Source organism: Enhydra lutris, unplaced genomic scaffold, assembly GCF_002288905.1.
Source record: "Enhydra lutris kenyoni isolate GAN:26980312 unplaced genomic scaffold, ASM228890v2 scaffoldscaffold23, whole genome shotgun sequence".
In the NCBI taxonomy this organism is placed as follows: Eukaryota; Metazoa; Chordata; class Mammalia; order Carnivora; family Mustelidae; genus Enhydra; species Enhydra lutris.
The window spans coordinates 18092572-18107983 of NW_019154107.1; the positions used below are offsets into that span (position 1 = coordinate 18092572).

General features: G+C 34.0%; 1 protein-coding gene across 1 annotated transcript in view; it reads left to right on the plus strand.

Annotated features, from left to right (window-relative positions):
* Positions 1-15412, plus strand: part of LOC111150500 (cilia and flagella associated protein 47) — a 526123-nt gene that overhangs the window by 423360 nt on the left and 87351 nt on the right. The window contains exon 57 of the mRNA XM_022507981.1: positions 1388-1486. Coding sequence (XP_022363689.1) covers positions 1388-1486 — 99 coding nt within the window. The remainder of the gene's footprint in view (positions 1-1387; positions 1487-15412) is intronic.

Here is a 15412-nt window from a genome sequence, read left to right on the forward strand (position 1 = left end):
CAGTTTTCAGGGTTGCTTTTTGAGACGTCTTAAATTCTACTGTATTTTCGAATTTGTGAAACATGTATTGTTCACAACTCAACGCTATATAAAAAGTTCTACTGAAAGAAATTTCATTCCTATTCCTATACCATCTACCACATTCTCAACCATTTTCATCTTCATTTGATTCTGATTTGTCCTTACTGTATTTGGTTTTGCAAAAATGAGCTTGTATAACTAAGTGCATATATACGTACTAGTCCCATGTCACCCTCTATCTCATGCAAAGTCAATACTATGTCATTTCTTTTGCACCTTGTTAATTTCACCTAACAATATATATACATCTGGAATCCCAGTTAAAATAGTTAATGGACCCCTTTCCCATTGATTTTTATGACTTGTTAGTACCTCAGTTTTTGCTACATTACTGTTTATATACAACTAGTCACCAATACATGGACCTTTTCATTATTTCTAATAACTTTCTTTTTTTTTAATTAATTTATTTATTTGACAGAGAGAGAGATCACAAGTAGGCAGAGAGGCAGGCAGAGAGAGAGGAGGAAGCAGGCTTCCCGCTGAGCAGATAGCCCGACGTGGGACTTGATCCCAGGACCCTAAGATCATGACCTGAGCTGAAGGCAGAAGCTTAATCCACTGAGCCACCAAGGCGCCCCTATTTCTAATAATTTTCTACATAAATAATGCCCCAATGCATATTGCTATACAAATAATGCCCTTGCATGTATATTGTTTCATGTTTGAGGTGTATATTTCAGGTGTATTTCTACAAGCAGTATTCATAGGCAAAATAGTAAATATATATTAAATTTTACCATATGTTACAAAAATCCCTTTCATAAGGGTTGTAACATGCACTCCCATTCATTTCCAAAGACAGTGTCAGCTGATATTTAGTTCAATGTACTTAAAATTATAAATGTCTTTGCCAACAGATATTTTTGTCTTTTATACATAGTAGCACTAAAAGCAAGTACATGTTATGTAGCCATTTTGGGTAATTGATTTTGTACTTATTGGTTTAAATTATTGTCAGTGCATATACATTTAAACATATGTAAATATTAACTACTGGGATCCATTTTTAAACAGTGGGCTCAAACAGGCTCTCAGTAATACCTGTTATTTGAGTAGTTCACATTAAGTTCTAAGAATGTATGAGTTGATTTTATAATATTTTTAATATTATAGAGAAAACCTTTATAATGTTGGATATGTTCTTCAAAAATGGCATTTAAATCTCATCTTAATATGTACTTTGAAAAATAATCATCTGAGAAATTTCCTGTTAGAAGAGAGTTTTGATTCTCTCTCAATCTCCACTGCTTTTTTTCCTCTTGAATGTGACATTGAGAAATAATATCTCTTATATTTTTATTAGGTAGGGAAAAACCCAACCATCTCATCATTGACCGTTACTGGGATAGCTTCTTTCATGAGACTTCTGCCTTCAAGTTTACTGGTCTGAGTCACACACAAGGTATGGATTTCATCTTTATATTCTGTCATTCTGTATGCTTTTATATTTCAGAGATGATGAAATTATATGTCTGTTGTCTTAATACATGTTTAATAACAATTGCACAACTAAATACTTGGATACAAATTTTAGTAAGTTGATAGAAAAACATGGATAGTATAATCTTTATATATGTTCATTATATATATATATATATATTCACTGTTTTTCATTCCATAGCATATAAGTGCAACTTGTAAAATATTTTCTCTTTGAGATTTTGAATGTTCAAAAGTCATTTCACCCACTTAATACTTCAGTGTGTGAGGGGTGCCTGGCTGGCTCAGTCAGTAGAGTATGTGACTCCTGATCTCCCGTTTGTGAGTTTGAGCCCCACATTGGGTGCAGAGATTACTTAAAAATAAAATCTTTTAAAAAAATATACTTAAGTGTGTTAGTCATGGACGATTTTGGAAAATTAAAAATAAATATGCTAAAAAATAATATACTAAAGCTATTGATAAGCATGAAAAATAATTGTATCTTTACAAAGCTAATGATACCCTGAAAATTTATTAGAGGGTGTACATGTATTTGTACTGTGTATTAATCATCCCACCTGCATATTGATGAATAGGAAGAAATCTAAGGCCTAAGAAATAATGAAGTTGCTTGAAAATCTAAAGCTCAAAAAATATTAATATGTTTAAAATAATATTTTTACATTAAATTAATCATAATGGTTATGGAAAAATATGATAAAATATGAATTATCTTAACGTAATACAAAAATACTAACTGGAGGGGCACCTGGGTGGCTCAGTGGGTTAAGCCGCTGCCTTCGGCTCGGGTCATGATCTCAGGGTCCTGGGATCGAGCCCCGCATCGGGCTCTCTGCTCAGCAGGGAGCCTGCTTCCTCCTCTCTCTCTACCTGCCTCTCTGCCTGCTTGTGATCTCTCTCTGTCAAATAAATAAATAAAATCTTAAAAAAAAAATACTAACTGGAATTGGCAACCACTACTAGCATCCCAATACAAATGGATTCATGACTTTTTTCTATTTATTATGCTATCTATATATATATCAGCATTCTAAATCTCATTATTTTATTTCATATGCTACAACTCCATAGTGTAGGTGTTATTATTACTCTTACTGAATCAAGGAGATTGCAATTCAGAAAAATTAACTTACATAAAATCTTGACAGTTGCTTTATGGCAAAGCTAAACCTCCTTGTGTATGACTTCAAAGTCTTAGTTTTCAGTTTCTTTGAAACACATTAAAAAGAGTGTAAGCAGAGTTCACGGAAGAGTAAGTGCAGATGGTCAAAGAATGATTAAGATTATGTTCACAGTCATTAATATTCAAATAGATGTTGATCTAAATGATAGCCATGTAAATTTTCTTTTTCCTTTTTTATCTTTGTTTTTGTATTCCTCGAAACCATGATGAAATTTGAACAAGTACTGCTTTGGGGAATGTAAATCACAACATACCTTCTGAAAAGCACTTTGTGTAATGTATGTAAAGAAACTTAGAAACTATCACCCTTTAGACCCAGTAGTTGCAATTTTGCTGAGATCATTTTTTTAAAGATTTATTTTTTTATTTTATGGGGTGGTAGGCAGAGGGAGAGGGAGAGACAGTCTTAAGAAGACTCCACGCTGAGAACAGAGCCCAACATGGGGCTCTGTCTCATGACCCTGAGATGACAACCTGAGCCAAAAACCAAGAGTTCAGCACTTAACTGTCTGAGCCACCCAGGTGCCCCTCTGCTGAGATCATTTGAAGAATCAAAATACTGTACTGTTTATAATAGCAAAAAGTTGGAAACCATCTGAATGCCAAATAACAACCTTATTATATTTGTATTATTTATTTACATGTCTGCTTATATTTTAATTTCACTTACCCATTGAGACATTTACTTACCATATGAGACATTTTCTTTTTAAAATTTTTTTTCCATTGGTTCTGCATATCAGTCTCTCCACATTGTGAAATCCATAAAAAATACACCTGCATTTTCTTTTTCTTCTTCTTTGTAATGGGGAAGGAGTTACATGTAAATAGGCAGCTTTTTCATTTACTCCTTTAATTCACCTAGGTTTGCTTTTTTGCTATGTAATTGTAATCTAATTTGATCCCCCTCATTTAATTAGCAAGTTTCCCAGCTTTTCATTTGATAATAATAATCATCCTGTAGCTATTTAATTTTGCAGCCTGTATTCAGGTTGTATTTATCCTGTTTTGTGGATCTGTATTTCAGGTCTTGTTCTAGTGCCATGGAGTTAAAATCCTATAATTTTATGTTTTCTTCTTTTTTTTAAATGTTTTCTTATTCTATTTCTTTCTTTTCAGGATCTTTTTTTCCCCCAAGATTTTATTTATTTATTTGAGAGAGAGAGAGTGAGAGAGAGCATGAGAGGGGAGAAGGTCAGAGGGAGAAGCAGACGCCCCGTGGAGCTGAGAGTCCAATGTGGGACTCGATCCTGGGACTCCACGATCATGACCTGAGTCGAAGGCAGTTGCTTAACCAACTGAGCCACCCAGGCGCCCTTCATGATCTCTTAAGTAATTTATTTCCGGGGTACCTGGGTGATTCAGTCAGTTAAGAATTCAACTCTCGGTTTCAGCTCCGTTCACCATCTCAGGGTTGTGAATGTGAGCCCTGTGTCATGTGCTCCGCATGGAGTCTGCTTGAGATTCTTTTCCTCTTCCTCTACTCTTCTTGCTAGTGTGCACTCTGTCTCTCAAATAAATAATCTTTTAAGAAAATGAATTAAAAACATAAATAATTTGTTTCCTTTTATCACCTATTTATCCTTATAGAAAGAATTTAGAATAACTTTGTCAAGTTTCAAAGAAGTCCCAAAAAACGTTTGATTGCAATTACATTAAACCTATAGACAAATTTGAGGAGAACATCTTTACAATAATCTGCTTCTCCACGACCATTTATTTTCAAGCATAGTGTTTATAAGTGTCAATAAAGTTCATTTTTTGCATGACAAAAACATAAAGCTTCCAGTACCCATACTTTTATTTAAATAATCCAAATAATGGGTGAAAGGGGCCAAAAGGTAAAAAATAAATACATAAATAAAAATAAAATGCCAGGGAATTGCCTACTCTAAACATAGAGTTGTGTGTGGGAATTATGGAAATTGTTTCTTTTACCAAAGTTAACAGCCTTATTGCATTAGTTTACAAACCTTTTATCTTTGTTTATTAATTTTGAACTGCTCATATATTGAAATGACTTTCCTTGGTTTTTTTTTTTTTGGATTCCTGGTTCTTTATTCTTCAACAAGTGATTTTTAATATAGTTCCAAATTTAAATAAATAAGTAATCCAGTTAGTAATTATATATAATGTAATTTCTATGCAACACAGACCAACGTTGTGTGTTCTAATTTTAAATTTTCTAATTTGAAAAAAGAGATTCTGAAAGTACTTTCTTAATTATAATTCATATTGTTCTAATTGCCTTCACATCATTTTCAAATTTAATCTGGTGTTCTCCTGCATTCTGTATTGATTTCTCTAGTGTCTTCTGTGACTTGTTTTTTCAATAAACAGTGTATACCCTGCCTATGTGGTGGGTTGACAGTTCAATATGTACTCCCTGCTGCTCTATGTAATAAAATCTCCAAATTATTTTCTTTAATTAGAGAAAGGGGAAGGTTTCTCTAGAAACTTCTTGTTTGCTCTGGTGTTCTTATGTGGTATTAGTATTAGGGGTATTCCTGATGATTTGGGGAATATAAACATTAAGGATACAACCAAAATGGGTGCTCTGTTTCTTATATTGCTATGGACATTTTTAGAGACTTTGGGGTTCACTGGTCATACTGTAAAAATTACCTGTAGGTATAATCTCATATGCCATGTAAAGCATTTATAACCTTAAAATTCTTTCCACCTCTATATGGAACATTTCCTTGGTGAATACTTGAGAACTATAAAGATTATCTTATTTTTTTTTTAAGATTTCTTTCATTTATTTGACAGAGAGAGACACAGGGAGAGAGGGAACACAAGCAAGGGGAGTGGGAGAGGGAGAAGCAGGCCTCCTGCCAAGCAAGGACCCCGGCGAGGAGCTCGATCCCAGGACCCTGGGATCATGACCTGAGCTGAAGGCAGACACTTGACGTTTGAGCCAGCCAGGTGCCCCAGATTATCTTATTCTTGACCAGCATTTACTACGCGTGTAGAGTGAAATACTAATTTCAAGAGATAGAAATAAGTATGATATGAGAAAAAAAAAAAAAGAAAGAAAAACTAAGTTCTGTGCTTTAAATAACTGGGAAATACCAGCCTAAACAAAATTTCCTTTATGGCAGGGTTTCCTAGGACTTTTTTTTTTTTTTTCTAATTCTGTCTATATTTCCATATAGAGGAAATAACATGCTTTTGGAACGTATATCTGGCTAAGAAACATACTTTCATAAATATTGCTCTCAGATAAACTGAGTTAGCAAAGAGGTTCTAAACTCCTGCCCTCCAGTTTGCTATATCCTGTGACATTGCATTCAATTCAATTCAGGGAAGGGCTCAGCATTAAAGGGAGACCAACTGACAGCTGCTAAGACGGGGGTATGTTTCTCAGTGCGAATGCTGCTGCTTCATTTCATGCTAAACTCTGCAACATCCCAGTCTCAACCTGACTTCAGCAACATTTTGGTCTATATGTGACAAAAGGACATAGATAAAAGTAGTTTCTCCAAACATTCTCATAGTAACTTCTTTCTGAAACTTAAGTTCCTTTGTATTTATAAAATCTTATAATAAAATCGCATTGATATATATGAAGATATTAACACTGCTTTTTTTCACATTGGAAAAGGACATTCACATCCATTTTATTCCTCTACAGAAACTTTTTTTTCCCCTAGAATTTTTCTTCCTTAGAATGAGTTCCATGCCATGGTGTAGATAGCTCAATATTTCATTTTGTTTTTAATAAGTTCAGTGCCCTTTTTGTTATCTTTCTTTCAAAATTGGTGACAGGAGCTAGACAGGAGGGAGGGGGGAAAGGGGATCTTCCTGTCAGTGAAGAATGTTAACCTGCCAGGCTTTCACTTTGAAGCTCATTCTTGTCTACACATCTAATTAGGTAGAGTAACCAAGAATGAGATAAGAGTAGAGGTGAATTGTGATCGTGAAAGACATCCTGCTACAAAGCTGATATATTTATAAGACTTGAAGCATTCTTTTTCTCCTTCACCAGGAAGTAATCAAATGTCACTGAAGCAAAATCAAGATTAAACCCTTGAGAAAAAAATCTTAGCTGTAACATTTTTCTGGGTCCTCTGATTGTGACATTTTAAAAAACAGGGCCAAGTTGGGGGGAGAGGTTAGTTTTATTTTATATCATACTGTAGCTCTAGAGAATACATTGCTAATTCCTAGGACCCTAGGAAGAGATCCAAGTTACAGGGACTGGCATTAGACTTGTAGTCTGAGAATCTGCTGTGTTCTAGTTTTGACTGTAACCTAGAAAGTGGTTTTAGCTTGAGCTAGTTTCTCTGTGCTCTAGATCCTAATCTGGACATCATAAAAAATGAAAATTGGTTTTACCGACTGGTATATTTTTTGAAGAACAAGCAGTTGTGTATGTGAAGAAATTTCTAAACATGAAATTACAAGTATTGGTTATTAGTATTATTTGTATGGGTAAGGTAGGTAAACACAAAAATGGATTCCTGGTTTCTTTAGGTTTATAAGAAACAAGACTAGCATACTGACGATACATGCCAGGAATATATTTCTGAAAAATGAATAAAGAAAGAAATTATAGGATTTTTTTTCTTCTGAATTCCATTTGTTTTCTAGGTGAAACAATTGCTAAACAAATGCTTTTAATTTTCACCAATTACTCATTGATGACAGTCTTGTTATCTTAGGTAAATACTAGTTTTCTAGAATACTAGTTTTTCTAGAAAAGAATTTCTTACAGAATGGTAGATATCTATTTCTATATTTGTATCTATATTTTTTAAATTATTCATCTTTGGTCTTCCTTTTGATATCCCTAATCCTTTATGTGTTCTACTTTTATTCAACATTTTCATTAAAAAATACCACCGGGGCACCTGGGTGGCTCAGTCAGTTAATGTCTGCCTTCAACTCAGGTCATGATGCCAGTGTCTTGGGATCAAGTCCTGCATCGGGCTCTCTGCTTAGCTCTGAGCCTGCTTTTCCCTCTCCCTCTGCCTGCTGCTTCCCCTACTTGTGCTCTCTCTCTCTCTCTGTCAAATAAATAAAATCTTTAAAAAAATCGTATTTTTGTTATTCATATACCACCTTAACAAATTTTGGCATGTCACCTATATGAAAATTTACTTAATAGTATTTGAATGGAAAAGAGTATCATTTGCCATGAGCAATAGCAGTGTTCTCTGTGCGAGGAACTCTTTCATACGCTTCACAAATACTGAAGTATTTAGGTGTTGGCTCACACCATGGCAGACATTGAAACTAGGGTAGCTCTTCAGAGTTGTCCCAATTTGGAATGAGGAAACCACGATTTTATACCTCCATCTCCCCGCCACCCTGCCACCGGCCCACTGCCTACATCAATCTATCATTAAATGCATCTGCCTCAGGAAAGGAGTTTGGCTTTGGTCAGGTGACTCTACAGCTGAAGGCACTCCTCCCAGAGAGCTGCTATCTAGCTACTGTATACTGGCCATAGTCTTGGTAGCTTGGGCATAAAGTCATGAAGATATGTTTCTCTTTTTTACTAGAAGCATTGTTGTTTACTTTTCCTAGTACATATCTCAACAACTTTAAATATGGTGAGGTACGAGTCAAGGTTCATTTTATTTATTATGTATAGCAAATTGCCCTAGCACCATTTATAGAAAAAAGTATTCTTTCCTTCATTGTATCGCTGTAACACTTTTCTCTCAAATCCAGTGACAGTATGTATGTGGTCTGTTTCTGGACTTTCTCTTCAGTTCTGGTTGTCTACCATCCATCTTTGCATCAATACCATACTGCCTTAACTGCTGTATCTCTGATATGTGATAATATATGATCTGTGGTAATATAAATCCTTATAATTTTCTGTGCTCTTCAATGTTTTCTTGGTTATTCTAAATCCTTTGTACTTTTATCAGAATTTTAGAGTCATCTAGTTAACTTCCAAACATACACAGTCACATAGATAAACAGACACACACTCATGCCTCTGCTAGGATTTGTATTTGAATTATATTGAAATTATGCATCCATTTGAGGGTAACTGGCATCTTAGAAATATTGAGTGATTGAGTTTTTTTAAATATAAGAATATGGTTTTCCCCTTCATCTATTTCTTCAAATTTTATTTAAAAGCCCATGTTGTCTGTACTGATTTGATATGCCAGATTATCATAGACTACGCTGCCATGTGTACTTGGTTTCTTTCTGGGTTATCACTACTATTCCATTGATCTTTCTTTGAGAGCCAAACTATGCTGTTTTAATTAAAGAGGCTTTATAATGTGCTTTAATATATGTTGAGGATAGCTTTCTCACATTATTTTTCCCTTTCAGAGTTATACTGGCAATTCTTCCTTGTTTATGTAACCATATGACCTTTATCGTAAATTTTACCTCCAGAGAAAACCTGATAGAATATTGAAATTATTTTAAATTTCTCCATTTAAAATTTTAACTTTATACATGTAGGAAAGAATGACATTTCTGTGATTCTGAATCTTTGTATCAATGTCCATTTTGTGTATTTTCATTGTTCACCAACTTTGTGTCTTCAGAAATGTTTAAATTTTATTTTTTATGTATTTTTCATATTTTTGCATTTGCCTAATGGACAAGTCATGCTCAAAACCATTTTAGATCACCTTTTAAAAATAGCAAGAGTATTAACAATATATCTCATTTTGTGATATTAGAGTAATGGTAAATATGTAATTTGTTGTCACATAAGATAAGCTACTTTTATGTTTATTTATACTTAATACTTTATTACTGATTTTAAATACAACAGCTAACTATTTCTTTTCTCCTATTGCTTTTTAGAAAACGTAAAGGCTTTACTTAAAACAATAACACTATTATTTGCTCAAGAATAGAAAATCTTTAATCATTTTCATGAGAAAGATTAATATAATTAAATATTATTATATAATGACTGTTCTATCACTTTTGTGCTCTTGGTATTCCCCAATGCAGTGGTAAAATGATTAGCACACTATTCAAAACATTTCACACAATGTTAATTAATCTCTGTAAGGACTAATTAAATTTTATCTTTAACTTAAAGATTTAGAGACTCAGTTTTGGTTGTTGTCATTGCAGTAATCGCAGTATTAGGAAATCCTACTTCTGGTTACGTAAATATTCCTGGCAGAAAAACACATAGGGAAGATATGTTTAACCATGTCGCTCTGCTCCACTTAATTTTTTTTTTTCTTTAAAACATCAGGCCTTTATTTTCTCACATAATTTTCTACAGATAAATAAAACTAACCAGATATAATTTTAGTTAATGTCATTTTCATGTAACTTTAAAATTTTTCAGTATTCTATTTTAGCTTTATTTAAGCATAGATATATAGGCAGAGAGGTAAATGAAGTAATATCGCTCTTTCTTCTTTGAGAATTAATGCCTCTCTTGTCAACATGAAACCATTTCATTGGCCAGTACAAGAAGTTCTTTGGGTTCCAGGAAGCAGAACTTGCAGATCTAATTTGCTCTTTGCATTTGGCTTTTTGTCAATTGTATTTGCATAACTTTTGCTCATTTTAAATGGTACTAGGTTGTTTTTACCTCTGCTATTAATTTGTAAGACTTCTTCATATTATCCATTGAAAAACACTTTTGATATCTCCTTGAGATATATTTCTTCCAATCTATTATTTGTTGTCTTCAAATTATAGAATTTTTCCCATAATTTTTTTTGCAATTTATGGTAAAATCGTCCTGTCTTTTTATCCTCTGGGTCACCTGTCTTGTTTAGAAAGATTTTCTTCTTCAAACAATGTGAAAATAAACTACTAAACTTTTTTCAAGACTTTTAAAGTTTTAAAAAATATTTACATATATAGTTCATCTAGATTCATCTTTGTATTTTGTATGCAAAATTTTCCATTTGTTTTTCCTTTAGCCAGATAGCAAGTTGTGATTGTATCATTTGTGAAATAAACCAGCTCTTCCACTGAATGCAAACATCATTAATATAATTATCATATAAATAATATGTTGTTGATTATTATAATTAATATAACCAATAATAATTTATAACTTGATTTATATGAAAATATATTATGATTATATAATATAGTGATGCATAATATATTGTTTAGTACCTTCAGTATTATTAATATATTAATTAATTGATGGATGTGTTAATAAGATAATATCTTTATACACACACTCCACAATTGATTTATGGTCATTTTCTAGTTGTTTCATTAATTAACTAGTCTGTAACTAGCTTGTATCTTTAAAAATTGTGATTTAAAAAGTTCTAATTCCAATATAATTAACATACAAAATTATATTAGTTACAGGTGTATAATATAGTGATTCAAAACTCTGTTTATTACTCAGTACTCATGATAAGTGTACTCTTTTTTTTAATAAATATTTTATTTTTATTTATTTATTCATGAGTGACAGAGAGAGAGAGGCAGAGGGAGAAATGCGGGACTTGATCCCAGGAGCCTGGGATCATGACCTGAGCTGAAGGCAGATGCTTAACTGACTGAGCCACCCAGCTGCCCCGATATGTGTACTCTTAATCCTCTTTACCTATTTCACCCACCCCCCTACCCACCTCTCCTCTGGTAACTGTCAGTTATCTATCATTAAGAGCCTGATTTTTTTGGTTTGTCTCTTTTTTGCTTTGTTCATTTGTTTTACTTCTTAAATTCTACATGCAAGTGAAATCATATGGTATTTGTCTTTCTCTAAGTTATTTCACTTAGCATAATCCTGTCTTATTCCAAGTTGCAAGAGAGTGACCCTATATGAGGTACACTACAAGGGGAAGACCTACAGCTAAGAGTAGAACAGACATTAAGAAAAGCCCTGTGGCAAACTAGCCCCAACACTAAACAAAATTATACCACTTCCAACTAAAAAATTATGAGACATACAAACAACAAGGGGAAAATAACACTTTCTCAAGAGAAAAATCAATTATTAGGATCAAAGTGGGACATGGCACAGATATTCAAACTTTCTGAAAGGGCATACAGATTACTCTGTTTAAGCTTTGAATGGATAAGCTGGACAAAGTAACAGATTAGATTAATTTAAGCAATGAGATGGAAGTTATAAAAAAGAATCAAACAAATGCTAAAAATAAAAACAAAGAAAAAGTATAAATAATTTCTCTTTTTTTTTTTTTTTTTTTAAGATTTTATTTATTTATTTGACAGACAGAGATCACAAGTAGGCTGAGAGGCAGGCAGAGAGAGAGAGGAGGAAGCAGGCTCCCCACTGAGCAGAGAACCCGATGTGGGGCTCGATCCCAGGACCCTGAGATCATGACCTGAGCCGAAGGCAGAGGCTTTAACCCACTGAGCCACCCAGGCGCCCCTAAATAATGTCTTTGATGGACTTATCAATAGATTTGACACAGCCGAGGGAAAAAAATCCATGATCTTTAAATTAGGTTGGTAGGAATTGTACTGCTGAAAAGATTAAAAAGAAAATAAGGCATAAAAACAGAGAGCATTGAATAGTTATAGAACAGTATCAAGCAGTCTCACATATTTGTAATGGCAGTTCCAGAAGGCAGAAAGATAGAACACCAGAGATGGAAAGAAGAAATATTTGCAAAGATAATAACTGAGGTTGTTGTTTTGTTTTTGTTTTTTTAGAAAACCTAGGCAAATTATATTTAAACTGCAGAAAGCAAGCAACAAAAAGAAACTGTTGAAGGTAGCCAGATTTTTTAAATCTTTTTATTATTTTTAAATTTTATTTAGTTATTGGGGCACCTGGGTGGCTCAGTGGGTTAAAGCCTCTGCCTTCAGCGCAGGTCATGATCTCAGGGTCCTGGGATGGAGCCCCGCATCAGGCTCTCTGCTCAGCAGGGAGCCTGCTTCCCCTTCTCTCTCTGCCTGCTTCTCTGCCTACTTGTGATCTCTCTCTGTCAAAATAAATTTTTAAAAATATATTTATTTATTTATTTTTAAGATTTCATTTATTTATTTGACAAACAGAGATCCCAAGTAGGCAGAGAGGCAGGCAGAGAGAGAGAGAGGAGGAAGCAGGCTCCCTGCTGAGCAGAGAACCGGATGCGGGGCTCGATCCCAGGACCCTGAGACCATGACCTGAGCTGAAAGCAGAGGCTTAACCCACTGAGCCATCCACGTGCCCCTTTATTTATTTTTTTTAAGTAGGGGCTCAAACTCATAACCCTAAGATCAAGATATGAGCTGAGATCAAAAGTCAGAGGCTCAACGAACAAGCCACCTAAACACTGCAAGTAGTCAGATTTTTTTAAAAGACACATAACACACAGAAGAATAAAGACTTCTCTTCATGTTCCATGCAAGCTGGGTGGTAATAGAGTGACATTTGTAATGATACAAGGAAAAAAGTGCTGTCAATCTGTAATTCTATACCCCCAAAATACTCTTTACGATATAGGATTAAACACTTCTTCAAGTCAGTATATAAAACCCAATTGCATTTCTGTATACTGGAAATAGATAATTTGACTGTGACATTAAAAATGTCATTTATAATAACAACAAAAAACCCTGCAGTTCATAGGTGAATATCTAACAAAATATGTACAGTATCTTTATACCAAATAGTAGAAAACACTGATGGAAGAAATCCAATAGACCTAAATAAATAGAGATGTGTCATGCTCATTGACTGAAAACCAAATACAGTTAAAATGTCAATGCTCTCCAATTTGATATATAGATCCAGTGCATTTCCAGTCTATTTCTCATGAGATTATTTTTGCAGATATTGATAAACTGATTGTAGAATATGTGTGAAAGGACAAAAGATTTAGAATTTCCCCCCCAAAATGAGGAAGAATGAAATCGGAAGGCTTACACCAACAGATTTTATGATGTACATGCATACCTTGGAGATATTGCAAGTTTGGTTCCAAACCCCTGCAGTAAAATGAGTATTACAGTAAAATGAGTCAAACGAATTTTTGGGTTTCCTAGTGCATATAGAAGTCATGTTTATACTAAGCTGTAGTCTATTAAGTGTACAATAATATTATTCCTAAAAAACAATGTGCATACCTTAATTAAAAATACTCTTTCACTAAAAAATGTTAACCATCATTTCAACTTTCAGTGAGTCAGAATTACTGATCAAAGATCACTTTGACAAATATAATAAGACTGAAAAAGTTCAAAATGTATAATTACCAAACTGTGACAGAGACGCAGTGTGAGCAAATGCTGTTGGAACAATGGTGCCAAGAGACTTGCTTGATACAGGGTTGCCACAAACCTTCAACTTGTAAAAAAGAAAAAAAGGAAAAAAAGCATTATCTGCAAAGCTTAATAAAGTGAAGCATGACAAAATGAGGTATGCCTGCACCTAAAATCTGCATTATTTTGTATTGACTAAACAGACATACAGACAATTTGTCCTGACCAAAGATGGGCATGAAGATCAAATGAACAGTAGAGAAAACTCAGATTTAGACCCACACAAATATAGTCAACTGAATGTTTTGGGGTCTGGAGAAATACTAAACACATAACTGATACAAGCAAGGTCCACTGATAGGTGATCAAATTAGATGGCGAAAGTTCAAAGAGAAGGAATATTTGCATAATCTCAAAGTATTTCCACAAGATATATATTAAATATTACGAGAAAAAGAACCTGGCAGGGGCACTTGGATGGCTCAGTGGGTTAAGCCTCTGCCTTCGGCTCAGATCACGATCTCAGTGTCCTGGGATGGAGCCCCGCATTGGGCTTTCTGCTCAGTGGGGAGCCTGCTTCCCCCTCTCTCTCTGCCTGCCTCTCTGCCTACTTGTGATCTCTATCTGTCAAATAAATTAAAAAAAAAAAACCTGGCAGATACCACCTCAAGCAAACAATAAAGATTAACATGACTAATAATAAAGTATATCAATATCATGTATCCTCTGATAATTAGAGAGAAGAAGAAATCATCTCTCCGGTATTATTCCCCAAAATACATATCCTCAGTCTTTTGAGAAAACATCAGAGAAATTCAAACTGAAGGGTGTTCTATAAAATAACTTACCAATACACTTTAAAAGTATCATAAAAGATCATAAAAGACAAGGAAGAGCTGAGTCACAGCCTAAAGGATAAGCAAGGGACATGCCATCTAAATGCAAAGCAGAATCTTGGCTTGGATTACGTGATATAAAATAACATTAGTAGAATAGTTAATAATATCTGAATAAGGCATATAGGTTAGTTAATCATATTGTACCAATGTTACCTTCTTAGTTTTGATAATTCTATATTTTCAAATAGTCTGTTAGGAAATATTATCTCTGGAATGATTCCAAACACCAACTATTTTTGAATATTATTATTAAAAGTCCATAGCACGATTTATAATTTCTGTAAGACTCTGTGAGTCTTTCTTTGTGTAAGGTAAATTTAGAATGGTAATGTGATGATAAATTGAGTTTGGGTTGCTGCAATACAAGGAGAAGAACAAGGAGGATTCCAATGCTAGCCAGTGAGTTTATGTTAATTCCTTAAAAAAATTAATTGGTATATCATTAAAATCATGTAGAATGCTTATAATGAAAACAAACATGAATAGTAATAATAGCATGAATAGATTAAGAGCAAATTCTTTTTTTTTTTAAGATTTTATTTATTTATTTGACAGAGATCACAAGTAGGCAGAGAAGCAGGCAGAGAGAGAGGAGGAAGCAGGCTCCCTGCTGAGCAGAGAGCCCAATGTGGGGCTCGATCCCAGGACCCTGGGATCACGACCTGAGCCG